The sequence below is a fragment of the Toxorhynchites rutilus genome, chromosome 2, assembly GCF_029784135.1.
Source record: "Toxorhynchites rutilus septentrionalis strain SRP chromosome 2, ASM2978413v1, whole genome shotgun sequence".
NCBI lineage: Eukaryota > Metazoa > Arthropoda > Insecta > Diptera > Culicidae > Toxorhynchites > Toxorhynchites rutilus.
The window spans coordinates 221,761,329-221,788,593 of NC_073745.1; the positions used below are offsets into that span (position 1 = coordinate 221,761,329).

The window sequence follows — 27,265 nt, forward strand, 5'->3', positions numbered from 1 at the left end:
AGACCATTGGAATTCGTTCTTGGTCGAACGATTGAGTAGTTATCTTGATCCCGTCACACTCCGTGAATGGGAAACTCAATCTGTTGGCGAAATCAGACCAACTTACAAACAAATTCTCGAGTTTATTCAGAAGCGATCTCGAATCTTGCAAACTCTCAGGCTCTCCCAAATATGTACCAATTCAACAACGGAAAGCAAGCCCAAACCACGTGTATCTACGACTCACGTGAGTACATCAAACGACACTAAGTGCATTTGTTGCCAGCAAACACATTTCCTCTTCATGTGTGATAAATTTGTAGAACTTACACCACATGAACGCTTCAATTTGACGAAGAAACATAGCCTTTGCATTAATTGCTTGAAAGGAGCTCATATGGCGAAGGATTGCACCAGCGGAGTATGCAAAACTTGTGCAAAAAAACACCACACACTCTTACATCTGCCACCACTGACAACGTCTCTAGTTGGGCCCAGCGGCCGTCAGTCTCAGCACAGTTCCTTCGCGGGTGCGAGCGATTCTCAAAATTGCGAAGTGTCGGAAATTGGTTCGGTCGGTTTGACAGAAAGCTCGCGGTCTTTTAACCTTCGGAATGCCTCACCACACTCGTCGTCAACTCTCGGTTACACTCCTCCCACGTCGGTTGTATTGTCTAATCCAAATCTACCTCCTAACGCCTGCCAAAGCGTGAAGATGATCCACGATCAAACTACAATACTTCTCTCTACCGCAGTGGTTAAGGTTCGGGATGCGAACAACAATTTCCAGTTGGCCAGAGCACTTCTGGATAGTGGATCACAGCCCAGCTTCATTTCGGAAGCTTTGTGTCAGAGGCTTGGTCTCAAGCGGACAAAAATTAACACGCCGATTAGTGGCATCGGACAGTCAATGGTCAACGTACGTTATGGAGTGACGCTTCCGATTGCTTCTCGCTTTGGAAATTTTGAATCCAGCCTAGAATGCCTCGTTTTACCGAAACTCACCGTCGCGCTACCCAGCCACAATATCGATATAACTCATTGGCGTATTCCACCACACCTGCTTCTAGCGGATCCGCATTTCCATATCAGTCAGGGAGTTGATGTCATTATAGGCGCTGAACTGTTCTTCACATTGTTGGAAAAAGAGCAGATCAGTATCGACGTTGGATGTCCACTCCTCCAAAAAACTGTTCTTGGTTATATATTCTGTGGCAAGTTTACTGAAAAAGTCCCTTGCACTCTTGCGCTGGCGAGCCACTATTGCTCTGGTGAATCTCTCGACTCACAATTGGAACGGTTCTGGGAGATCGAGAGCTTTGATGACCACAAAGCTTACACGGCAGATGAGCAGTTTTGTCAAGATCATTTTCGTCAAACAGTTATGAGGGATAACAATGGTCGTTACATTGTACGACTGCCGTTGCGGGAAGAGCTGTCTTCGAAGATCGGTGATTCGTACACTCCAGCTCTCCGTCGTTTCTTGTCCATGGAAAAAAGGTTTGCCGTCGATGAAGGTCTACAGACTGAGTACACAAAATTCATGGAGGAATATGAGCAGTTAGGGCATATGGAGGTGAGTTCGCGCTCGTTTAACGGTTCACAATTTTTCCTTCCCCACCATGCCATCCACCGCCCAGAGAGCACAACCACGAAGATTCGAGTGGTGTTTGATGGATCTAGTCGTGCATCTAACAACGTGTCAATCAACGATGCTCTGTTTGTTGGCCCTTCGGTGCAACCTGTACTATACTCTACCGTCATCAATTTTCGAATGCCACGCTATGTTGTAACCACCGATGCAGAGAAGATGTTTCGGCAGATTTGGGTCCATCCGGATGATCGCCGATTCACACAAATCCTGTGGAGAAATAATCCGTCGGAACCGATTCAAGTATACCAACTCAAAACCGTTACATACGGCCTCGCCAGCTCTCCGTTTCACGCCATTCGTGTTCTTGAACAGTTAGCTTCAGATGATGGAGAACGATATCCTTTCGCCGTGCCAGTAATTCGAAAAGGAATGTATGTTGATGATGTTCTGACTGGACACGATGATCTTCCTACTCTACAGGAAACCTGCAGGCAATTAATTTCCCTTTTGGCGGGCGCAGGTTTCGTGTTGCGAAAATGGGCTACTAACAATGTCGCAGCCTTGGCCAACGTTCCAACAGAGCTGTGGGAGACTTCCAACCCACTGGAGATCGATCGTTCGTCTGCTGTTAAAACACTCGGCTTACTTTGGTTTCCTCAATCCGACAAATTCGCATTCAAGATTCCAGCACTTCAGGAACTAAACATCATCACTAAGCGAGTGGTGGTGTCCGAGATGTCGAGCCTGTTCGACCCCATTGGCCTCCTTGGTCCTGTCGTCATCACTGCCAAGATGTTTGTGCAAACCCTTTGGGCGGAGAACCTATCCTGGGATACCGAGCTTTCGAAGGATTTTCAAGATTGGTGGTTGAACTATCGTACTGATATCCAGCAGTTGCGGTCTCTGAAAGTACCGAGAAGAATTCTGGCCAACACTGTTCGCCAATATACTTTACATTGTTTTTGTGATGCTTCCACGAAAGGCTACGGATGTTCCGTCTACGTCGTCTCGGAAGATGACACGGGAAAACTCCAAAGTTATCTTCTTACTTCAAAGTCGCGTGTCGCTCCATTGCGGGGTCATTCAGTTCCAAGATTGGAACTCTGTGCTGCTTTACTGGGGAGCCAACTCATTGATACACTTCGCAAGACGACAGAATTCACAGAACCAGCGTTTATGTGGACTGATTCGACTATTGTGTTACACTGGATCAAGTCGAAGTCCAATAACTGGAAGGTTTTCGTATCCAATCGTGTGGCTGAAATTCAACGATTGACGAAGGGATTCCAATGGAGACATGTGCCCACTGAACTGAACCCTGCAGACCGGATATCCCGAGGTGTCATGCCGAGTCAAATCCTGCACGATGACCTGTGGTGGCAGGGACCTAGATTCCTGCGATTTAGAATGGAACAATGGCCTGAGCAAGTTATTATGGTTCCAGAACGGCATATAGTTAACGAAGAAGCTCGGTCCGTTTTGGCACTACACGTTTGCGTCAGCGGAGATGAACTCTTCGATCGCTTCTCCGAACTATCAAAATTAATAAAATTCGTCGCCTACTGTCACCGTTTTCGAAGTAACTGTCGTACTCCAAAAGATCAACGTTCGAATGGACCGCTTTCGTCAGACGAATGCGAGATTGCATTGAAGAATTTGATTCGTATTGCTCAACATTCAGCCTTCCCATTCGAGGTTAAAAGCTATGCTCTTGCACAAGATTCGCCGAGAATACCGAAATCACCACTCCGTAACCTCAACCTATTAATGGATAATTTCGGACTTCTGAGAATTGACAGCCGAATACGCAACTCTAATGCTCCATTTGATAGCCGTTTTCCAATTCTGCTACCATCGAACCACAAACTTAGTTTCCTGATTGCACGAGCAACGCATCTCAAGACATTACATGGTGGTCCATCACTCCTGCTTGCCACGTTGCGTCAACGTTACTGGCCGCTCCGGGGTCGCAATCTGGTACGTAAAGTCGTTCGTCGCTGCGTGACCTGCTTCCGATGTCAACCAAAACCTACCACACAGATCATGGCACCTCTACCAGCAGTCCGCCTCACACCAGCCCGTCCATTCTCGTATACGGGGTTGGATTATTGCGGGCCGTTTTACGTTCGTCCATTGAATGGGAGAGGAGTGTCGGTGAAAGTGTACGTAGCGCTCTTTGTATGTTTAGTGGTGAAGGCTGTTCACATCGAAGTCGTCGTCGATCTCTCCGCTGCGTCGTGTATCAACGCCGTGAATCGCATCGTCGCACGCCGTGGCCGTATTATTGAGCTACATTGCGATAATGCGACCGCATTCGTCGGAGCAAATCGTGAGTTCATCGCGTCGCGTAACGAGTTCCTGCATCAGTTCAAGGGCGACGAGTGGCGACATCACTGTTTGCACAACGGAATCAGGTTTCGATTTATTCCTGCTCGTTCACCCCACTTTGGAGGACTCTGGGAGGCGGGAGTCAAGTCATTTAAGCACCACTTCCGTCGCATTATGGGACCGAAAGCGTACACAATGGACCATTTTCTCACGATTCTTGCTCAAGTGGAGGCTACACTCAACTCTCGTCCTCTGTCGCCTTTGTCGGACTCTCCTGATGATCTTGATGTCCTCACGCCGGCACATTTTTTAATCGGTGAGCCACTAGTTACGATTGCTGAACCCGATCTGAGTCACATAAAACCCGGACGCCTGGATCGCTTCCAGGAGATGAAGAAATCAACGCAGGATCTCTGGACCCGTTGGTCACGGGATTACCGAAGCCAACTGCACCAACGAACTAAGTGGAGAAATTCTCAAACCAACCTGAAGCCAGGACAGCTGGTTCTGCTGAAAGATAACACTCCGCCGCTCCAGTGGCCTTTGGGGCGCATCGTCGAGACCATCCCTGGAAAGGATGGCCATGTTCGTGTGGTCGTCGTTAAAACGGCAACAGGGCAGTATAAACGAGCTGTCACTGAGGTCTCTGTTCTGCCAACGGATCCTGATGCAGAAGACGAGTCAGAAGATGTCATTTCTGGTGCTCAAAAACAGTCGAGTGTCGGTTGAAACCGAACGTTTCAACGGGGGCCGGCATGTTTAGAAATAATCAATTGTAGCCGCCTGAACAATTATTGACTTACAAAGTATATCTATACAAAATACAAAACAAACAAGAAAAAGAGAACACATCATACAATACATACCTAGTGCATATCAGCCTTCAGATTCACCCGTTGCCATGCCGACATGGTGTTTGTATACACACTTTTGTTCGAACACAATTTTCTCTTCGCCTTCACACACACACACGCACACACTATGTAACACTCACTCAGCTTAGCCCACTTTTGTACGAACACACTTTGTAGAACGAACACGCTATGTGCAACTCGATAAATGAAAAATAAATTATTAGTTACCAGACCAGCAAACCAACAACACGTTTTTTCTACGCTAGTCCGAATCATTGTCAGCATAAAAGATATCGGTGTGACTTGCCCTGTAGAGCAAGTAGTTCCCGAACACACTCCAAGGTAAAACTTAAATCACTCTTGTTAGATTAGCTAGTTTTTTTTTCTGATTTAACGTTTGTTTTTGTTTTAGATTAGTAGTTCACTTTTGTGATATAAAAAGAGTCGCTTACGGTGTTACCCGGGCTCGTCTCTCTGAATTAGTAGTTTTTTGTTATATTTTATGGATGTGGATACAGCTTTTTTTGTTTCTGGTAAGCTTTGTACCACTCCGATTAAATGATTGTTAATTTGACTAAGATCTAATTACTTACTTGATAAAAAGGTATCACTCGTGCGTCCGTTGTAGTTCTCCAATCGTCAGCCACTCGATATTCGTTCGCGCGGGAAATCACTTTCGCGAATTGGATCTACGCGTGAACACTTGAACGAGCGATCCTACCGACTGCGCCAATTAAGTTACATGAGGATATCGAAGAGTTTTTAAAAAGAAAGACCGGTTTCGCCGGGAGTACAAGTTAGACTGATTTTATTATTGTCAATTTTACATCATGAAGCCTAGCCATTTACCTAAAGCCCTTACGCTGCACATTCTATCCAGTCCGTTGTCGCGTCAGGTACAGAGTCCGAATCGGTGTTTTACGTTGGTGTCCTAAATTGTTGTTTCGCTTGCGTTTGCGAATTGATGCTACCGATAAACTGTTCCACAGTGATCGGTTCTGTTGCTGTGGGGAAAATGATGTTGCTTGCGTTAACTTATATACTAGTAATATTGTAACTAATATCAATAAACATCATGTTAGTCAACAGTAATAGAATATATTTTTTTAGGGACGAACGAAACAGATGAATATCAAAACAGGCTCTACTGCGGTTAAGAAGAGGCCCCGGTCATGAAGGTCGATAAAATCGAATTTTCTTTTTTTGCATTTTTGGGAAACTTATGCCCCCAGAAATTTTGTCCTAAAACGATTTTTCGATATTCGATTTCGTTGAAATGTTACAGTCAAAAGTATGAGATCACCTTAAGGGATATAGTATTGTACGAATTTTTGAACGCGTTTTTCTCGAAACTGTTTTTTCAGCTGGTGATATCGATATTTCAGGAATTAATCGACCGATTTAGCCATTTTGGATTTTTATCGAATTTTCAAAAACCCCTATGTAACGTTTTAGGTGTTGTCTTGAAGTTTCAAAATATTCTTAGGAACTCGTTCAGCGACACGCCATTGTTTCAGAACCGATACCACCATCTACGTACCGATTATTCGTTAACTCAAAAAATGGAAATAAAACATCTTCCAATATACCTTAAACAATAACCAGAATACCCGAACACTTCATTTTTCTCATGTTTGATCATTAGTAATTGTACAGAAATACAAGTTGAGATAAAAACCACAAGAAACCGTTAAGCAAACAGAATGTCCGAAATTTGATTTTTTTTCATAAATAGTGTCCGAAATTTGATTCTTATCCGCTTCAATTGAAAAACATTTTTATTCAATAATTGTTGATGTTTTGAATCAAATAGGCACCAAAGTAGAAATCTTAAAAGCTTATTGAACTAATTTAGTATAAATATCAACCAAATAGTAATTGTGCATAAAGTTTAGATCTGTTTTCTGCATCAAATGTCTTAAGCGTCCGAAATATGATTCAGAACGGTAGGTTATTGTCCGCACCAGACAGTCCCCATTATTCCACGCGGCGAGTGACGTGAGAGGGCAAAGTTTCTCGCTTCATTGTGGAAGCTAACTTACTTTTCAACATCTTTTTGATACCCGAGTCGATAACATATGAGGACACGACTTCAAATCTCACCTAGTGACAAACTATAGTCACGCCATTGGTTTACGGGAATGCAGTGACAATCTCACCTCATTCGCCGCGCGGAATAAAGGGGAGTAACTGATTGCCTTTAGTTTTGCTAGAACCCCTCAAATGCGAAATTGCTCCTTCCGACGCAGCCGTTTGCCATCGTTGAGCAGGGGGATGACACGCTGCGGTATTTACGTTATGCGTTGTTTGAAGTGTAGTGTGTTGTGTTGTGATGTGGGTGTATAATTATGTGTCGAAGACACATATTATATGGAACCTACCGGTTACAGAAGGAAACACCTTTCTGATTTTTGGATAAAAAAACATCAGGAAAAAAAAAGAAAAAAAATATATATAATATTCCGCTGCACTTGGTTGATGCTGAGAACATGGAGGAGCTGCAACTGAAAGTTTACTGTGCTGCTGTGGCGACCGCCAAAAGTTTAGGATACCGTATTAGGCCAAGAGGCGGACTGCTCCAACATCTCCGTGAAAGGCGTGAGCCTCCATGGCGAAGGAGATTGGAGCAACGGATCCTAAACAAGCGCGCCGCAATTGGAAGACTGATGGCGTACAAAAGAGGCAGCAGATCGGCGAAATTATGTCGCCAAGTTGCTGTGATCGTGCGGCCTACTGAACTTCGCCAGCTGGGAGCTCACCAGCTGACGGAAAAACTCGACACACTGGTACAGCAATTGAGCGTCCTAACTAAACGGCTGAAACGTTACTCTGACTCTGCAAAGCGCCAGGAACAAAATCGGATGTTCAGAGATAACGAAAAAGCGTTCTACGACCACATTAGCGACGAGAAGCCCGACTACCGCGAAGGTTTGCCAGATATTAGCGATGTGACGAACTTCTGGGCTGGTATTTGGGAGACCCCAGTACAACATCGCGACGGGCAAATGTGGTTAAGACGGGAGGAGGAGAGTTGTGGTGAAATTGGAGAGATGCCAGCTATCATCGTCGAAGAGAACGATGTCCGCGAAGCCTCGCGGTACCTGAGGAACTGGGCAGCACCGGGCCCCGATGGTGTTCAGAACTTCTGGCACAAGAAGCTGACCGTCGCATATATAAGAAAAATTGCGCCCTCGGTCATGGTTTCGGGACCAAAGGCGCAATTTTTCTTATATATTTTTTTCTAAAATAATTATGAAATCAAAATAATTTTTTTATCTGTAAAAAAATATAGTAGAGAGTTTGGCTCCCTAAATCTATGTGTCCGAGCCTGTAAAGATAAACCAATTATAAAAAAGAGGGCGAAGACTGGTTAGTTTCTTCTCGTATTCACATACCATAATTAATAATTCTTTCATTCGAATACAACATGTGTACACTGGAGAAACATAGATTTGATATGATAATCTGATGTTTTTTTTTTTTTTTTTTTTTTTATCTGTATTATAGTGACTTTCAACTCATTTGGCTGGTTCGTCACTTTTACTTCCATTTTTGGAAGAATGTCGGGAGTGAGAATTGAACTCGTGACCTTCAGCGTGAGAGGCATGGATGTTACCACTACGCCAGATCGCCTCTGATGTTTTGGTTCATCATGTCAGACTTGTTTTTCTTCCGAGAAACGTCCTTTCATTGTCCGTGTTATTTGTATGATAAATGACACCTCAATTTAGCACATGGAATCGATTTATTGGTAAATATTCCGACGGATATAGTGGGTAATCTCGAAAAACTTTATGAAGAACGTGGACTTTTTTGTCTTTTTTGATTTATCAATTGAAAGTCTGATATTTTTCCTGAATATCATAAATAATTATTTGGGTTTCAGAATGCGATTGGAGATTTGAAGATCTTCTTACTGTTTTGAATGTCGCTGTCGAACATCTTGCGGATTTTGGATTTTAAAACTGTAGTGCATTTATATGGAATTACTATATTTTTTTTACACAATTTCTCCATTTTTACAGGCTTAGCTACATATAGTTAATGGAGCCAAATTCGTATCCACATTTTTATTTCTATCGTTTATTTACATTTTCACTTATTATGGTTATGAGGATGGGGAATCGATTACTCGCGGAAGTATCGAGATTAGTAGGATTTGGACAATATTGATTATTACACATGATTATTACACTCGAAGCTTTAATGAAAATACAGATTTGAGACATGTGGGAAAGATCTAACCCAGCCAACACATCCCACGAATTTTATCATTATCTTTGTCGTTTCGTCTCAGTCATGTAGTCGGTGAAGTAGAGTATTTCATAGAACTATTTTAGGAAAAAATACAGCTGCAACTGAAGCACACAAAATTATTTTGAAGGCTTACGACGATTATGTTCTTTGCCCGATAAAATATGCATTTACTAGCGATGGATAATAAGAGATCTGGCCAGAAAGTCTCTTCTTCTTCTTGAATGGCGTTAACGTTCCCTGTGGAACTTTTGCTGTCTCAACGTATGTATTAACTAGCGTCATTTATTAATACTTAGTTGAGATTTCTTAAACCAAATAACACGCCTTGAATGTATTCCGAGGGGCAAGCTCTAGAATATGCGTGACCACAGTGCAGTGCAAGTCGGAGGAAATTTCTCTAACGAAAAGTCCCCCGGCCAGAACGGGAATCGAACCCAAACACCCGGCATGATAATGTGAGACGCTAACCACTCGGCCACGGATGCACAGAAAGACTCACGTCTATTGAATTTCCGCAGAGAAGGTATATTCGATTTTGATTTTTTGTGTCGTTATGATGGTACTCAAGTTAACTCAAGCTAACAAGTTCGGTCATTTTGTATGTTTAGTCAATTGTTGAGAGTTGCTTTGTTTGCATGTGTTTTGGCTCGTTTCCGCTTTTTGCCTATTCCAAAGACTAAACCTGTAACAAATTTTGTGTGAAAACCAAAGTAAATGCGCGGACCCATTTCGAAATTGACTCAAACTCAAATTTATATTAATGTCCTTTAAATTTCACCGATGATATGGGCATGAGACTGGAAGCCGCAAAATTCGTACCAAAATTACAGCATCGCATTAACATTGCTAAGGAACTGTTAAAACTTGTCCGCGACAACCCAAATTTGCTTTAGAGGGTCAAAACTGGCGACGAATCATGGTTATAACGTGGAAAACAAAGCTCAATCATTCCAACGGAAGTTGTTGAATTGGAATTGGCAAAAATCGAAGACGAACCAAAACACGTTCAAGCAAAGCAACTCTCAAACATTAACTCAACCATCAAAATTTCCGAACTGGTCGGCCTAAGTGGAAGGCATGAGTACCAACATAACCCCACGTAGAAAAATGAAAATCGAATGTGCGCAACTTTCGGAAATTTGAAATTTGCGATACTTTTTGAACAAACCTAGTATGTTCAGTGATCTATTTTCGTCTTCTATAATGTACACCGGGGTAAGTTGAAATTCGGGGTAAGTTAAAACGGATATTATACCCTTTACTAGGAATGATGGATTGACGCGATAAAAATATCTATAGAAAACATTATCTCTCAGCCCATCTTATGACAGCCATTACCAGTATATTGGAATGCTTTAACGGTCAGATGTCTAACGCGGGACACAAAAAACAAAACGTTATGTATATACGTTATGTGAACATAAACCATAGTTTAGCGAGTCTAAAATGATCAGTATTATTTCATTCTGAGTATCGGCACTCAGTTGAGATTTTTCGGTGGTTTAGATTTTGTTTACGCCCGAAAATCACTCGTTCAATCAGAGCATTTACGCCTGGCAGGCACGATTCAAATTCTACAATTTTCTTCAAATTACCGAATGGAATGCTCGAAAATTTCAATTCATTTTTCATCGATTTTAGTGTTAACGTATGCATTCAAAAAAATGGACTAATTTCGGATAGCGATGAAAGATAACTTATAGGACCAAATTTTCTTTCAATCTTACGTTTATTAAGTCTACAACAAAAATGATTCAAGGCTGTTGATTCGCTGAGCAGCACTTTCAAGCAACTTGACTTTTTCCATACTGCAAGCTCCACCCCACAGCGAAAGAGTTGGATATCCTGAGGCACTTTGTGTAAGCCAGATATAGCCGATCTGGCATTTACAATATCCTCTCTCTGCCGCTCCTTAAACCGGGAGATCGAAGCAACCGGTCAAATGATGAAGGAGAATATGACCAAAATGGACATTTTTATGCGGAAGCGTCAAACGAGACCGACCGTATCTGAGCAGCAGGCAATCATCCAGAAAGAGTAGCTTGAGGTACCGGTGAAAAACTTCTTTCCGGTTCAAGAAGTGAAAAACTTCTTTTCGTACTCATAATGAAAAACGAGACGTACTTGATGCTAGAATTCAACGAATGCAAGGAACCGGATACTTTACGTTCCCCAGATAAGTTATGGCGACGAATATATCACCCACATCAAGTTCTCCAAGAAGGTCATTCTCTGACAAACGAGAAGGGAATGTCCAACCGCTCTTCTTTCGAGTCATTTGGTAAACTGGGAGATATACAGTACGAAGTGCTTGCCAGAAGTTGCGAAGGTGATGTGGCCCGTTATGCCAAAAGATTACTGGAGGATGGATCGGCTGGAGACAAAACGCCAACTTTCTCAACATCCTCCAGCTGCGACCGATAGAAAACTTTTGGGCGAATGGCCAAAATGGAGAGACAGCCGACCACCAAAGCCACGAAAAAGGTAAAAGAACACGCTGACATACATCTTCTCATCGGCCATAGTTGAGGTTCCGGCTAACTTCCGTAAGGCCGCCAAGCGTTTCATTTGCGATACTTCATCAAACAACCCTGTCTCTTCCTGTCCCGTATACACTAGTTATTTCGGCTTATTTAACACGTTAAGCCCTGACCGAGCTAGGGGTACAAAGATGATCTCTTCGTCTGGCTCACGTTGGTCCCTGCGGATCAATAGGGGACTTTTATAAAAAACATTTTCTATTTTTGTTGCTGTCGTTTCCATTTGACACTCTCTAAACAAAAAGTCCGCTGTCGGTGCGATGAAACCAGCTCAACGTATTAACCTTTGGATGCATTGGAAGATCTCTTGAACAGTCTGTCAAATAAAAGTTTTTTTTGTGGTGCATCCATTTAATAAAATCAACATGATCAAATTGTAATATTGAAATATATTGATATCGCGGGACATTTTCGTTTCTTTTGCCAAATGCGGGACATTTCGGAGAACGTAATCTTACGCGGGACATTTTGTTGAAATGCGGGACGTCTGGTTAGTTTACTTTAACGCAATCCGCGCCTTGGTTTACTTTTACTTGTTCCGTGAAATCAAAACAAACATTTTTGCGCGCTGACGCAATCGGTCCGAAAACACTGATTTTCTCAAAAATATCGCCAGAATCGCACGTCAGGTAACCAAATAGAGATAATCTAGTGTAGTGGTTTTGTAAAATAAACTGAAAAATCTTTTTCCGTATAGCTCTGAGCACTTGAACTCACCCCATGTTTTTTGTCAAGCTGGGGTAAGTTGGAATCAGTGAAAATCGACCATTTTTTAAACATTGCTGCAGATTCCGAACGTTATTTGTCGGTTATTGCTGTATAAATGAATGATGATAAATTAAAAAAATAAGAATTATTCATATTTCGTTCCTCAGTGTGTTCTACATAATTTATGAATACACAGATATGATACAAGTAAAATTTGTTAATTTCGCAACTAGGGGTCGTTCAAATATTAGGTAACTCATTTTGTTTACTATTTTAGACTCCCTATTCTCTACATAACATGTAACAAATGGTCATTTGCATAAAACTGTTTAGATTTAGTTCAATTTACTTCTAAATAAGTTTCCTTAAGCCATCTCCTTTCCCCCTATTTTGAGTGCGTTACGTAATATTTGAATTTTTGAATGATCCCATAAACCTCATTAGTGACCGTTTCGAGTGGCTTTACTCTGACACGGAAGCGTCTAAAACGCGATGTTATTGTTTCGTATATTAATTCCTAGTATGTAGTGTCCATTTTGTGTGTATCAGACTACTCCCCCCACATCGCACGTGTATCAAAACCCTTTTTTCTGAATGTTTATATGCAATTCTTTTTCAATTTAGTGGTTCATAAATCAGTTGTAGATAGTTCGAGAAGCGAAACCGCACATTAAACTTATGATAGTTTCGCGTTTCAACTTACCCCGCTCTACGCACAAGTTGAAAAAATACATATGAAAACTAAACATTTTCAAAATTGATATTTTTCGAAATATCCAGTGTGAATCCCTATTTTTAATCGCAAGTCATCTGTTATGCCTTGTATATGCTGCAAACCGATTTCAATTTAGTGATTTAGTGATATTTTAAGATAACTTTCAAGTTGAACTTCGAAAAAGTCGTTTCAACTTGCCCCGGTGTACCTTACTTAAATATATTTTTAATAATACACTTTTAAGAATATACATCGAGAACTTATTCGCTTATACATTTCCAATTGATTTTACCCAGAAACCGTCGCTCCTTCATCATCGTACGAATGTCAGCACTACTTTTTGTAATTGATCAGCCTGAAACATAATGTTCAATGCCGTGAAGAAAGATGAAAGTTTCATACATCGTGTTACCAGATTGACGGTCATGTAACCGAAACATGTTCAACTTTTTCTTTCCGCCCCCTCGAAAGAGTGAGACAGTCGTTAGTGTTTTAATTGGATATTTCAATATGAACGACCAATACTATTTCGCCAAGCCATTTTATCGGCAGTCTTGGGTGTTTGTCTCTTTCATACATCATGACATCATGACATTATTTAACTGTAATTTAATAATTTTTAAATTATCCCAATCACATTCCGCCGTGCTTTCACCGTAATGCTAAGCTTTGAAGCCTCGTTCGACCCAGGGTGATCAACTGAGACGATGGCCTTAGTTTCGTATTCACCACTCAATAACGCAGCTTGTTCTCATTGCAAATTTACGTCGGATTTCATCTTCACAGATTCACTTTTATGGGGCATCACAATCTCGTTGTGGTGTATTACCTCAGTTTGCTGCTTTCTGCAACATCCATATCGTTTTATTGTCCGGCAGCCGTTGTTTACTTCTGGAAATAAATCCAGCGGTGGTTCCACGAAATCAAGTTCCGTGCTATTTTTGTTGTTCGTGTTGGCACAAGTGTTATCTAACCAATCACCACGGGATTCCACATTGTTACTCTTCCCCTTTCTGGAATTGGGTTTATTTTTGTTGATGACACTAATAAGACACGAGAACGGAAGCGGATCGCCATGTAAGGCGGCTCGCACACCGGAGCAATGAGCAACTAGCAACTGTCAACATGCAATAAGCAATATTATCACCAATGGATTTTTCCATTTAATCTTTGTTGATCTCGCACACCGACGCAATACGATATCGCTGTCGCCTTTACAGAGCAACACATGTCGCTAGCAACACGGCGTGTCGGTTGAATAGCAACTTATCGCTCATATTTTGACAAGTTTCGTACATTAAGGCGATTGTTTGCATAATGTCAGGGGTTTTTATTGCTCTGGTATGCGAAGAACAACAAAATATGTTTCCTGTTGCATATTGTGTACTGCAGTTTGCTAGTTGCTTATTGCTGCGGTGTGCGAGCCGCCTAAGAACAAAACACCTCTGTTTAAAATATATCTCGCAGCAGCTATCTCACTAGTCCGAATCGTAACGTGACTTCTTCAATACCCGACTGAATAGAAAATCTCATCACGAAGCAAGTAGTTACATGCGAGTTTAGTTTCGTCAATCGCGTTGGTCACTTGGGACCGCGGGTACACGTCCAAACGTTGCGAATTGTTGATAACCATGAAAATACCGCACTATTAACGACTTGTGTGCGACTTGCCTGCTCACTTTCTAAGACCACTTCCACGTTCCGTACGATTTAGGCTCTTTTTTTCGCGCCGTTAGGCTATCTGTGATCAGCGCAAGTCGCGTGGCACCACGAACCGCCCAACTGAAGGCCCGTAACTCACGAGAGCGAACCGATTGTACCGAGTGCGAACAATCGACTGAAGTTGGGCTGTCGGGCTTCACTTAATATCGGTCCACCCCGCCGATATTGGGCATATCTTGCGAATACATGTCGTCCATCAATGGTCGTGTACACAGAAGACGAATGAGCGAGATTATCGGATCGTCAAATATGATCTAATGATTAGCGCCCCTCACACATTTGGTGGGATTGTGCGAATTGGAGCTGACGAAAAAAAAACCGGAAAATTGTTGTTTTTCTTTCACTCAATCACGGACACGGGCAGACGATATGGTACTTTAATGAAGTGTAATCGTAGGCAAATGTGCTTTATCGGGAGTGTGTATAAATCATAAAGTGCAATAATAATTGATCATTTCCACAAGCGTCATTCATTAAAAAAAACAGCCGGATTAGCCAATAAATGTTTATCTTATCTGGGTACTCAAATTATTGATCCATCATATTTTCGCACAACTGCACAACGATGGCTAATAATAGTCTAGTGTTATCTGCTTAGTTTTGTTTTGCGTGAATTTCCGCAAAATTTTTAAAAGTGGAAATCTATTTGGAAACTTCGTTGTACCGAAAAAATACAGAAAAAAACACGACCGCATTGTTGACGTAGCACTGTAGGTGTAGAAGTATGACTTCATGTTTTTTTTACGAGAAAGCATTCAAACATACCGCTGCTATGTTCAGAGTGTGTTCCATCGGAAGCCGCCAGCTTCTCCCATATTCCATACACGGCCTGCATGATGGTAGGAGTCTGGTTTTTGAGCGATCCAGTTATCAAACCCGGATCGGAACCGCTCTTTAGAAAAGGCTAACCCCATGAATCGGAACAAATAGTAATCCGATGGGACTAATGTCTGGGAAATATGGTGGGTGAAGTAAAACCTCCCGGTTCACTTTTCATGAATAATTTTCAATATATCCATGAACATGTAGTCTAGCGTTGTCATGCTGTAAAGTTATCTAGTCGTGTATTTTCTCACATTACGGTCCTTTTTCCTTCAAAGCACTGTTCACCAGTGATAATTTCAGACGGTAGATGCTACCAATTTTTTCGGTGACTCTCATGTTGATTATCTTCCAAATCATTGCTTCTGAATCGTCAAATCAATATCTGTGAAGCAATTTATTTGTAAGCTTCGACAAGTGACGATGACTATCTACACTTTTCCTAAACACTCCTATACTCGCGCATAGGTCTGTGAGACCGAGAAATCAATAATTCATTCATTCCTCAAAAAAAAATCAACACTACGGCTTTGCGATTCTCTCTAGCTTCGATATTCGTCGTTCGTCATCGTTTAACGTATCGTATATGTTAGTACGAAGAGGACGTGTATCACTTTTTTACCACTTTCGGTTTGACACACAGACGCGAGTATAGGAGTAACTTTTTTGGACAAGTGAATTTTTTTCTATATTAGAATACTGTTCAATAAAATGTATAAATTTATGTTTGTGGCGTAGAATGTTTATTGAATATAATACATAAGATTATTACCGCACTATTCTTATTTGATTTAAGTCGTTTTTATCATCGGATTGAACGGATTCATATATTATTCGTCGTTAGATTCATACGTGTAAAAAAACAAATGACTTTCGTATAGCTATTCGCTAAACACAATGGTCACACATATACACTCTGGTGGAAAAAATGCACTTGTGGAAGAATTGTAAGCTGTAAACTATAAATTAATCGGTGGCTTATGATTATTTTTTTACAGTTACAGTTTCGGGGATATTTTTTGACGTAGGACTACGTCTAACCGGAAGATATAGGGGGTGAAATGGAAATCCAGGCACTGAACAAGTAGGAAAAAATGCAAGATTTGGAACGCTTATAACTCGAGCATTTCTCAATAGATCGCAAAGGTTTTTGCATCAATTGATAGGAAATATATCTACGCATCTATCATAACGAATAACATTTCATTTTTCTTGAGATAAATAATTGAATAATTGTGAAATATCAAGCATTGTCAAAATGCACTATGTGCCCATTTTTGATTGGTCCATTTTGTGCTCCTCAAATCGTACCGACCAAAACGTGTAACCAGAGCAGCAGCGAAATAGAATGAAGCACGATTGGAAAGGAAAAAGAAAAAAATGAACAAAACATTGGTCGCAGTCTCACACATACGTAATTCTAAAGCCAGCCAGTCAGCTTAAAATTCCCCGCTCCGCTGCCGTAACGATCATTCTCATCGAAACCGTACACCCCATCGTTTCGCATCACATCACATCAACAAACCAACCCAAACAGCCATGTCTGGACATGGTAAAGGAGGAAAAGTGAAGGGAAAGGCAAAATCCCGCTCGAACCGTGTTGATCTGGAGTTCCCCGCAAGGGTAGCTAGGCCGAGCGCGTTAGTACCAGTGCACCAGTCCACCTAGCCGGCGTTATATAGTTTCGGCCACCGAAGTGATCGAGTTGGCTGGTAGAGCTGCTCGCGACGATAAGAAAACCCGCATTCGGAACAGAACACATTCAGTTCGGTGGACATCAAGACAACAGGTAGTTGCAGCGAGTGGCGAGTGGCAAACGCAATCGCAAAACGGCATCAGGTAGCAGAAGAATAAAGTTTGTTCTTTATACAAACTGCTTTGGTGGCAAATCCAGAACAAGGCGGCATCGAGGGCATTCGAAATGGTTTTTTTCAAAACCACGAGTACTAAGTTTTCTAAATTGGAACCATTCCATAAAACAAGGCGCTCTTCAGGGCCATTAAACCTTCCAAAAAAGAGTTTAGGAGATACAGTTCAATGCTTTCTAAAACATTATCCAAAATAATAATAAAACACAAATTGATTTTTTCATAATTTGTTTGCCAGGATCTGATGAGTATGTGAATTTGGCAGTTGTTCTGAGCTTATTGATAGTTGGGTACTTTCCTGATTATTCAATTTTCACCAATTCTTAATTTGTTTCCAGATTGAAAGTACAGTAATTTACAATTAGTTCGACATTTAGCTAATTGGACGGACATGTAATGTGACTTATTTAGTTGGACATTTTTGTAAACATAGAGATCCAAATTATGACCCCAAATTGAAAGTTGACACTGTACCACTGTCATCGTAAATATTCAATTACAGGTTGAAATCTCCTCCAATGCGACACTGAGTGGCGCTTCGGCACGTCGCATTGAATGTAATTTACTGTAAAATATGTCACAAGCTGGATGGGAAGAAATTTTCCAACTGTGAAAGCTGTGGCGAGTGGCAAATGCAATCGCTAAACAGAAAGGTTTAGCCGAACAAGATGGAGATATCGAGTGATAACAAAACAATAAACTCTTTAGATTGAAGATAATTATGTGATCCTGAAAAGTACCCTTTTTAGCCTGCATGTGAATCCAACGAGCGAACAAATCATAATGAATGTATTTTTTCTTCTTCTTCTTTCTTTGTTTTTAAGAGGCTTTAAACTTTGCAGTTCATTCGCCTCTAGATGTATTTTTTTGCCATCGCTCCCTTTTAACGCTCATTCGTTCGTCTCGTTGGACTCGCCCCTCTGGCTGAGTCTGCCGATTTGTCTCTATCCTGTGAGTGTGTACCGCTAGAGTATAAAACACGCGGACCCCAAAAAAATATCTTATTTTCTTTCAAACCGTAAACCCGTGAGGTTGTACGGCATCGGCATCGTGGACGTAACAAAGAAGGACAAGTTAAGGGAAAGGCAAAGTCTCACTCGAACCGTGCAAGTCTCCAGTTCCCTGTTGGTCGCATTCACTGATTGCTCCGCAAGGGTAACTAGGCCGAACGGATTGGTGCCGGAGCACCAGTATACCTAACAGCGATTATAGAGTTTCGGCCGTCGGAGTGCTCGAGTTGGCTTGCAAAGCTGCTCACGACAATCAGAAAACCCGCATCAAGAACAGAGCAACTTCGGTTCGGCGCTCATCAAGGCAACAATTAGTTTCAGTGAGTGGCAAAGTGTTTCTCCGGCACGTCGCATTAAATGTAATTTACTGAACCACTTGTCCCAAGCTGGATGGGAAGAAATTTTCCAACTGTGGAAGCTGTGGCGAGTGGCAAACGCAATAGCTAAGCAGGAAGGTATAACCAAACAAGATGGGAAATCGAGTGATAACAAAAACACAACACCAAAGGTTCTTTTCAGAACCATCAACATATTCATAAAGAGTAAACAGTAAACTAATCCATTTTTCAGGTAGATAGGTAGGTATTCACGTATTCAAAATAAAACAATATATTTAAAATATATATTTAACAAAAGCTGTCCCCTTTGTATTGTCCCACGTCACTCCGGTTATGTCCCCGACATTACCCACCCGTCTTTTTTTTATAATATATGGGCTGAACAATATCGACAAGAAAATAAGTCGCAGGAAGATCCTAGGAATGTTTTTATATAGGGCCTGATTCTCGATTACACTTCACGGTGGAAACGAAATAAACGGCACGCCATTGAACTACGTTTTACGTGTTAGTGAAGTGTCGAAGATAATAATGAGTTTTCAGGCAGAATGAGCACTTTTCAAATAGAAAATCATTAATGAAAATTAACTTCTTCGTATCAAACTGGTATTCAATGTGAGTGGAAAACTTTGTTTTCTTCGTGTGATATGATATTCTCATACAAAAATTTCATCTGAAGATAATTTGATATCATAATGATAAGTTTAGTGGGAAACTAATCTCGTATCCAGATGTCGACACCGTACCGTTGTCATCGCGGATACGTTTCATTCCGTTTCCATCGTGAAGTGTAATCGAAGTGTATTCGAGAATCAGGCCCATAATCTTCTTATTTTATATTAAATATATGAAAACATATAATTCCAGAACCTTTATTATCTGATAACTATCTAGAAGGTCGTTATTCATTCTTCTCTTCGAAAAAAAGATCCGAAAAACACGCTATAATTGCATGAAATGTAAAAAATATGTTTGTCTCGAGCATGCAGTTATGGTATGTTCTGATTCTTATACCAATGAAGCCACAATCGATTAATACGCTTTTATGTTATTTTCTAGCTATTGATACTTTCATGAATTATATTCAGTAGCTTACTTCCAATTAATGACAGGAAAAAATTCAAATTTCGTTATTTGTGTTGGAGTATCAAAAATTACTCTGTTTTGAGATGGCTGAATTAGGTGACTATTAAAACTGAATGAAGATGAAGAAAACATGTTAGCTGGAGTTTTATCATTCAATTATATCCTCTTCTTCAAATAAATACCAATAAAACCTAAAAAATACACACACCAGTGTTTACCGAGTGATGATGACAGAAGGATGCTAAACAGTCGTTGGCTGGTGCGTATCTGATAAAAGATGTGGAAGTGGAATGAGATATGATGAAAACCGTCCTCTGTGACTCTAGACGAGATACCTTCTGTGGTATGTATGGATGAAATAAAGAAAAAAAACTCACCAATGTAATATAAGATAATTACCAATACCGAACACAATTATCGATTTTTCTCATTAGTGAAAACATGTTACTTTAATATAGAGAAACATATTTGAAATGGAAAAGGTAATTTTCTTCTATTATTTTTACTTTCTGAGTGTTTATTCAACCCAATACGAATTTTAACTGGACTAACAACACCTAATACTATATGGAGAGCATATGGGAAATCATTTTTCTAATATTTCTTCACTTTTCTAATTTTTCTCGCCGTATAAACTTTCCCTGAGTGAAAAAGAAAACACCACAACACAGACAGCTTAAACCTAACGATTCGATTCCGAGCGGGAATACACCTTGGTTTTTATTTATGGAAATTGAAACAAAACGTTTCATATATCAAGCCATTTTTGACACGACTGCTACCATATTCAATTTTACACTTAAACTTGTGCTTAATTTTTCACAATACATGATCGGTCATTGATAAGAAATTTCACGAAGCAACCAACCTTAAAGTACCAAAATATTTGCTAGAATTAATCGAATCACTTAGAGAATCGCCGCATGTGTCGTCAATTTCGACCAATCAGAAGTGGGTATTTTCCGTTAGGATAGGGGTTGAGTTTTTTCAATTGTTCGATAGTTATTTTCATGACATATATAATTTTCTTCAATATAAAAAATTGTTATCGAGTACCGCAATCGATTGACGCAAAAATTTCATCAATCCATCATGAAATAACTGAGCAATAAGCGGTTGAAATTGGACAATTTTCACGATGTGCTCGATTTTCGATTTCAAATTTGTACCCCAATATGTTCCCGAAAGACGTAATCCTACGTCTAAACAAGTTAATAAGAGAAGGTCCGTTTCTTTTTAAACGAGGACGCCAGGAGATCGGAAAGGACACGGTAGAAAGAAGCCCTGCGGAAAGGACAACCAGAACCCCCCCAGTATGGGACAAAAAACCAGGGGATTGGGGAACCTAGAGTTCGTTGTTGCCGAACCCTATTGGAATCAGACGCATGTACCGTGCGCTGTAAAAGGGTGGAAAAGGAGTCTGTTTAGGGTAAACGGGTTCTGTTTGAGTGTTAACGAGCAGCTTAGGACGACCCTGGGTAATCCCGAACAGCGGAATATTACAATGTTTACGGACGATCAGCTTGACAAAGTCGTCGCAGAATCGAGCTTTGTGGTTGTTATGAATGTTAACGAACTGCCTTTTCTTCGATATTTCCCGTTTGCTGTATTATTTCTTATTCCGCTCCTGTGAAGTTCGCCACCTCTGAGACCTACGACACTATTTCGATAAATTAGTCGAAAATGTTTCGTAACAGTGTCTCTAGCTTACCGCGCCTCAATCACACCCAGTCTAGCTTGTACGCGGATAACGGTTTTCCCACGAGTTCCTGCACGAGCATAGGATTGCTCAGGTGATCGTGCAGCTTAGCCGCCTCAAGATGATGAGACAGCTACTAATTTGTGATCCTAAAGTAAGGAAATGTCTCCAGCTCTTCCATCTGTGGTACCAGTCCTTTTTGAACTTTCGTCGATAGATTTGTTAACATTTTTCCGGACTTTCGAAATGCTTGCGTAAGTCCTTGATGACCTCGGGGATCGAATTCAGCATCAACAGACGGCTTTGTACAGCCGAGTTGAACAACGAGTTCTTGCAAGCTTGAAACTGTTTCGGGTTGTCCGAGTTGGAGAATCCGCATATAGCTGTCGTAAAAGTGCACAAATATCTGATTCTCCTCTGCAGCTCAGAAAATCCTCAGAGACAAAGATTAGAGATGTCTAGCTTACTGCAACTGTTTCCGGGTTTGGTTTGGTGGCTCTCTTCCATCCTGGTCCGATCCCGCCTCGATCAGCTTTGTAGGTCTAGTGGCTTGCTGATTTAGTATTGACGGCTGGCTGGAGAACTTTGGAAATGGCCCACGGGGTTCTTACTGAGGCAACTTCTCTCCATATTTCGTTTTCTATTCGGTATTTCCATCTACTTTATCGGATTCTTCCGCCTCACCGATTTGTTGGGACAGATCCAGCTTTTTGCCTGTAACTGTATAAGGAGCTGCTGACGCCGTTGAAGAAATTTCTGTTCGTCCGCTAACTGTTTCTATAAGATTTCTTGCTCCGACGCCAGTTCCTTTTCCAGGATCCTCTTCTCCATGATCTCCCGTACTGCTTCCAGACGGTTTTCTTGGATGCTTATAATTTCTTCTAGTGCTTTCTCCTTAGCACTTCTCCCCAGATGCAACTACTCCAGTGGTTCCAATAGGCTGTTTCCGGTCATGAAATGAAAGACAAATTTCTGCATTGCTCGAGAATTAATCAAGCAAATGAAACCAAATTGGACATATTGAGGTTTTAGGGTGCAATAAATGTTTCTATGGTGGTTAGACTCTCCACCCCCCTCTCTAAAGGGGGGCTGCCATACAAATGAAACTCAAATTTCTGCATTACTCGGTAATTAATCAAGCAAATGAAACCAAATTTTGCATGCGGAGGTTTTAGGATGCAATAAATGATTCTATGGTGGTTAGATACTCCTCCCGTCTCTCTTAGGTGGGGCTGCCATACAAATGAAACACAAATTTCTGCATAACTCGAGAATTATTCAAGCAAATGAAACCAAATTTGGCATGTGGAGGTTTTAGGGTACAATAAATGTTTTTACGGCGGTTAGACACTCCACCTCTCTCTCTCTTTAAGGGGGAGCTGCGATACAAATGAAAGACAAATTTCTGCATAATCCGAAAACTGATCAAGCAAATGGAGCCAAATTTGTCATGCGGATGTTTTAGGGGACACTGAACGTTTTCAAGGTGAATAGATACTTCTTCTCGCTGCCAAACAAATGAAACATACATTTCTGCATAATTCAAGAACTTATCAAGCAAACTGAACCAAATTTGGCATGTGGAGGTTTTAGAGGACAAGAAACATTTCTAAAGTAGTTCAACACTCCTCCCACCTTGCTGTGGAGGGGGTGGAGGGGTGGGGTAATGTTTCTATGATGGTATGACACCGACAGCAGAACTCGAGGAAGGAATTGTCCGATTTAGGGCTGTCTTTATTCTATCATATTTCTGTATAAAACATTTATTCCATGTAATGGAGAAACATGTTATTTGCGAGTGGTTGAAAAATCTTGAACGAGTACTGTGTCTGAAAATAATCTGATATTATAATGATGAGTTTTGTTAGAAATACTAGGAATTTTATAGTAAAAGATAAATTTAACGAGGTCGATTAGAAGATCAATCAAGGAACAGTTCTGCGATAGGACCCATGAACTTGCTCATAGTAAGAAAACGTGAATGTTTGAAGGTATCGATAACAAAAAAACAAATGTTGGGCGGGACGAAGTTTGCCCGGTCAGCTAGTTGAACAATAAACGTATGATTTTAAGTGAATTATTTTCCGGTTATTTTCCATTCATGGTAGTAGCTTAATCTGACTGACATCAGGTTGTGAGTACTTCTTGGACATACAAAATAAGAACTTTGCAACCGTCAAAACGAATTATTATCGGACAAGCTCGTAATTCGTTTCAACAGTATCATTGATCTGATTGGCAGAAATGTTTGTTTTTTGGATTTATTCATCAGAGCAATTATCGCTTTGGTTACACGTTGACGGCTCGCGTTATCATTTGGCAGTCACCTGCAATGACGTTAATACCGATAGCATTTCTTTTAATGCTTCCATATCTAAATTGGTTGTAATCTGAATCCAAATAATCAATTCAATAAGGCAATTATTGTCGCGCGAGCAAATCTGTGTCGGAAGGATTATCGGTAATTTCAGTACTGCTCCATCTGCTGCATTTATTAGTAGTTCATATATTTGACGTTGAATAAATATTGAAATTATTTGCTTTTTATGCCAATGAATGATTATTATAATAGCAAACATATGTGTTACTAGACGTAATCTGTTGAAAGATCAGTTTTTTCGAGACTCTTTCTACAGAAATAAAAAGTCATAATTGTCCATTGTAAATACAGTAGCGACTAACACCGACCTCAAAGCAGCATTCGACAAGGTTGATCATAATATACTTCTAGCCAAACTAGCAAAACTTGGTTTCTCTGTAAGACTCGTTAAATGGCTACGCTAATATTGTTGTTCGAATACACTGTCGGGGACGGAGTGTGAAGTCGAGTTCAAACGATTCGAGATCTCGGTGTTTTCCTTGATCCAGCTCTGTCATTCCGGAACCACTACGAAGACATCATAGACAAGACTCGTCGTCAATTGGGATTTGTGAGCAGATTAAGCAGAGAATTCAGAGACCCTAACACACCGAGATCCTTGTATCCGTGCTTGGTTCGGCCGTATTTAGAAACCGCTTCATCAATATGGGTCCCTTATCATAGCACTGTGGCTGCTCACATCGAATCAATTCAGGGAAGGTTCGTCAGATTCGCCTTACGTCGCCTGCCATGGAATGATCTGCTGAATTTGCCACCGTACGAAAGTTGATGTCAGTTGATAGGGTTGGAAACGCTGAAGCAAAGGCGGAACGGATTAAGACAATATGCATCGCTCGCCTTCTTGTCGCCGAAATGGATGCTCCAAACTTAAGGGAAGTGGGGGCATAGTGGTCACCATAAGGAATATGGCCATTTCCAGCGTCCTCATACCGCTTCAATCCCCGTTTCTCGAAGAATATTATAGGTCAACTCATTGTTGTTCAATATAGTAAACGGCCTTTACTAGAAAAATTCAAAATAATACGCTTTTCATCATCAGAAAAAAAAGGTAAAAAATCGAACTTTTTTTTTTGTTTGGAGGTAAAGTGTTCACCTATTGGGGCAAAGTGGTCACTCGCACATATCAAGCTAAATGGGATAGATTTATGAGTTTCTTTCGTTCAAATTTGTTTAAATCATATTTGATATAGTACGTACATGTATGAAATAAGCTTGGCTTAAAGGGTGTGTCACATCAAATTGCATCACGGAAAAAACGCTGTAGAAATTTAATTTTTAGGAATTATATCTTCAGCTATCGCTTATAATCAGATAAGAGTGTATAGATCACGTTGGCATGCGTCACTGTCAATTTTTCGTAAATTTGGAAAAATGTCGTCGAACGAAAAATAGCGTCGTGAATTAATCCTGCGCACTCATTTCGAGAATCCGGAGTTGTCACATCGGGACATCGGTAAGATGCTGGGAATCGTCCAATCCACGGTCAGCAGAGTACTAAAACGATACTTCGAGAACCTAACCATCGACCGGAAGGTGAAGAACGGCAAAAATGGATGCTCCGTCAGTGAAAAAGATCACAAGCGCGTAGTTAAGCAGTTTAGACGTGATCCGAGAAGTTCGGTCCGGGATGTCGCCAATAAGCTGAATTTGTCAAGTTCATTCGTCTAGCGGAAGAATGGCTCCTAACCGCGACGAAAGGCAAAACATGGTGGGGAAGACGCGAGCCCGGAAGCTGTACACCGAAATGCTGACGAAGCCGCATTGCCTGGTAATGGACGACGAAACCTACGTCAAAGCGGACTTTCGTCAGCTGCCGGGCCTGTTGTTCTTCTCCGCAGAGGACAAATTCAGCGTTCCGGAGGAGATTCGCAAGCAGAAACTATCCAAGTTTGCCAAAAAGTACATGGTGTGGCAAGCGATCTGCTCTTGCGGAAAGCGGAGCGCCCCCTTCGTGATGACCGGCACGGTAAACAGGAAGGTTTACCTTAAGGAGTGCCTACAGAAGCGCTTACTACCACTATTGAAGCAGCACGAAGGCCTGACCATCTTCTGGTGGGATCTCGCTTCGTGCCACTATTCAAAGGACGTGTTGGAGTGGTACGAAGCCAACGGGGTCACCTTCGTGCCAAAGGAAATGAACCCGCCCAACGCGCCGGAGCTTCGCCCAATAGAGAAATATTGGGCGATTATGAAGCAGGCCCTCCGGAAGAACCCAAAAGTTGTCAAATCGGAGGCGGACTTCAAGAGAAAATGGATTTCTGTTAAAAAAAAACTACAACCTGACGTTGTATAGAACCTTAAGGACGGGGTAAAGAGGAAGGTGCGAGCATACGGGCTTGGGCTCGAAGTATGAATAAAAAGAAAATGCCAAAAGTTGTTTAATAGTTTTTATTTTACTGTCTAAAATTTTCAAAAGGATCGGTCTACTGGGCGAATTTCTACAGCGTTTTTTCCGTGATGCAATTTGATGTGACACACCCTTTATTCACCTAGAGTCTCAATTTAAATTTTCTTATGCATTCAAAAACGTAGCAAGAAACACATAACGCTCCGCATAATGAGGCTTGGTTATGTTGGAGTGGCATATTTATCCAGGGTCCAAGCCACAGAAGGATTCTTTTCAAGGGCAGAATGTGATGCGGTATATCAGCTTTAGTGAACAAAACATTGTAAGTTGTTATTCACCTATGACCACTTTGCCCCCAAACATCAAAGTAATTTCTATGCTAATTAATCGCTGAGATTGAACAAAATATCTGTTCACCTCTCCTAGAATAAGTGAACAGTCGTCCAAACTGATGATTTGTCCAACATATGAGATTGAATAAGTGCTCCCTTGGCCGAGTGGTTAGCGTCATAACTAACATGCCGGGTGTTCGGGTTCGATTCCCGTTCTGGTCGGGGGAATTTTTCGTCAAAGAAATTTCCTCCGATTTGCACTGTGATCACGCGTATTCTAGAGCTTGCCACTCAAAATGCATTCAAGGCGTGTTATTTGGCATAGAAATCTCAACTAAGTACTAATAAAAATGACGCAAGTAATACTACGTTGAGACGGCGAAGTTCCTCTAGGAACGTTAGTGCCATTGAAGAAGAAGAAGAAGAAGAGATTGAATAAACTAAATTTCACAAGAAATTCCTTAGATACCATGCGCACAGAACTACGGCCTAATGGCTACCGAGAGAGCAATTTCTGTTTTTATTTATATTTTGACATGCGACAGTTCTACTGAAGTACAGGATGACTCAAAAGTCATTAAACTCTTCAAACATAAGGTGACTATCAATACGGCATATATAGCCAATAGTTATACTACCACACAAGCAGGTGACCACTTTGCCCCCCATGACAAATTTGCCCCCAC

General features: G+C 41.1%; 1 protein-coding gene across 4 annotated transcripts in view; it reads right to left on the reverse strand.

The window, feature by feature from the left end:
- LOC129769371 (sialin) overlaps positions 1–14,797 on the reverse strand; it is a 44,941-nt gene extending 30,144 nt beyond the window's left edge. The window contains exons 1-2 of one of the 4 annotated variants that reach the window (XM_055771603.1): positions 14,419–14,797; positions 13,805–13,988 (exon numbers count right to left, since the gene is read on the reverse strand). In XM_055771603.1, the coding sequence (XP_055627578.1) occupies positions 13,805–13,833 (29 nt within the window). In that variant the 5' untranslated portion in view covers positions 13,834–13,988; positions 14,419–14,797. Of the gene's footprint in view, positions 1–13,804; positions 14,019–14,418 lie in introns of all 4 variants that reach the window. The other 3 variants (XM_055771601.1, XM_055771605.1, XM_055771604.1) reach the window with 3 other exon arrangements.
- Between the last annotated feature and the right edge of the window lie 12,468 nt (positions 14,798–27,265).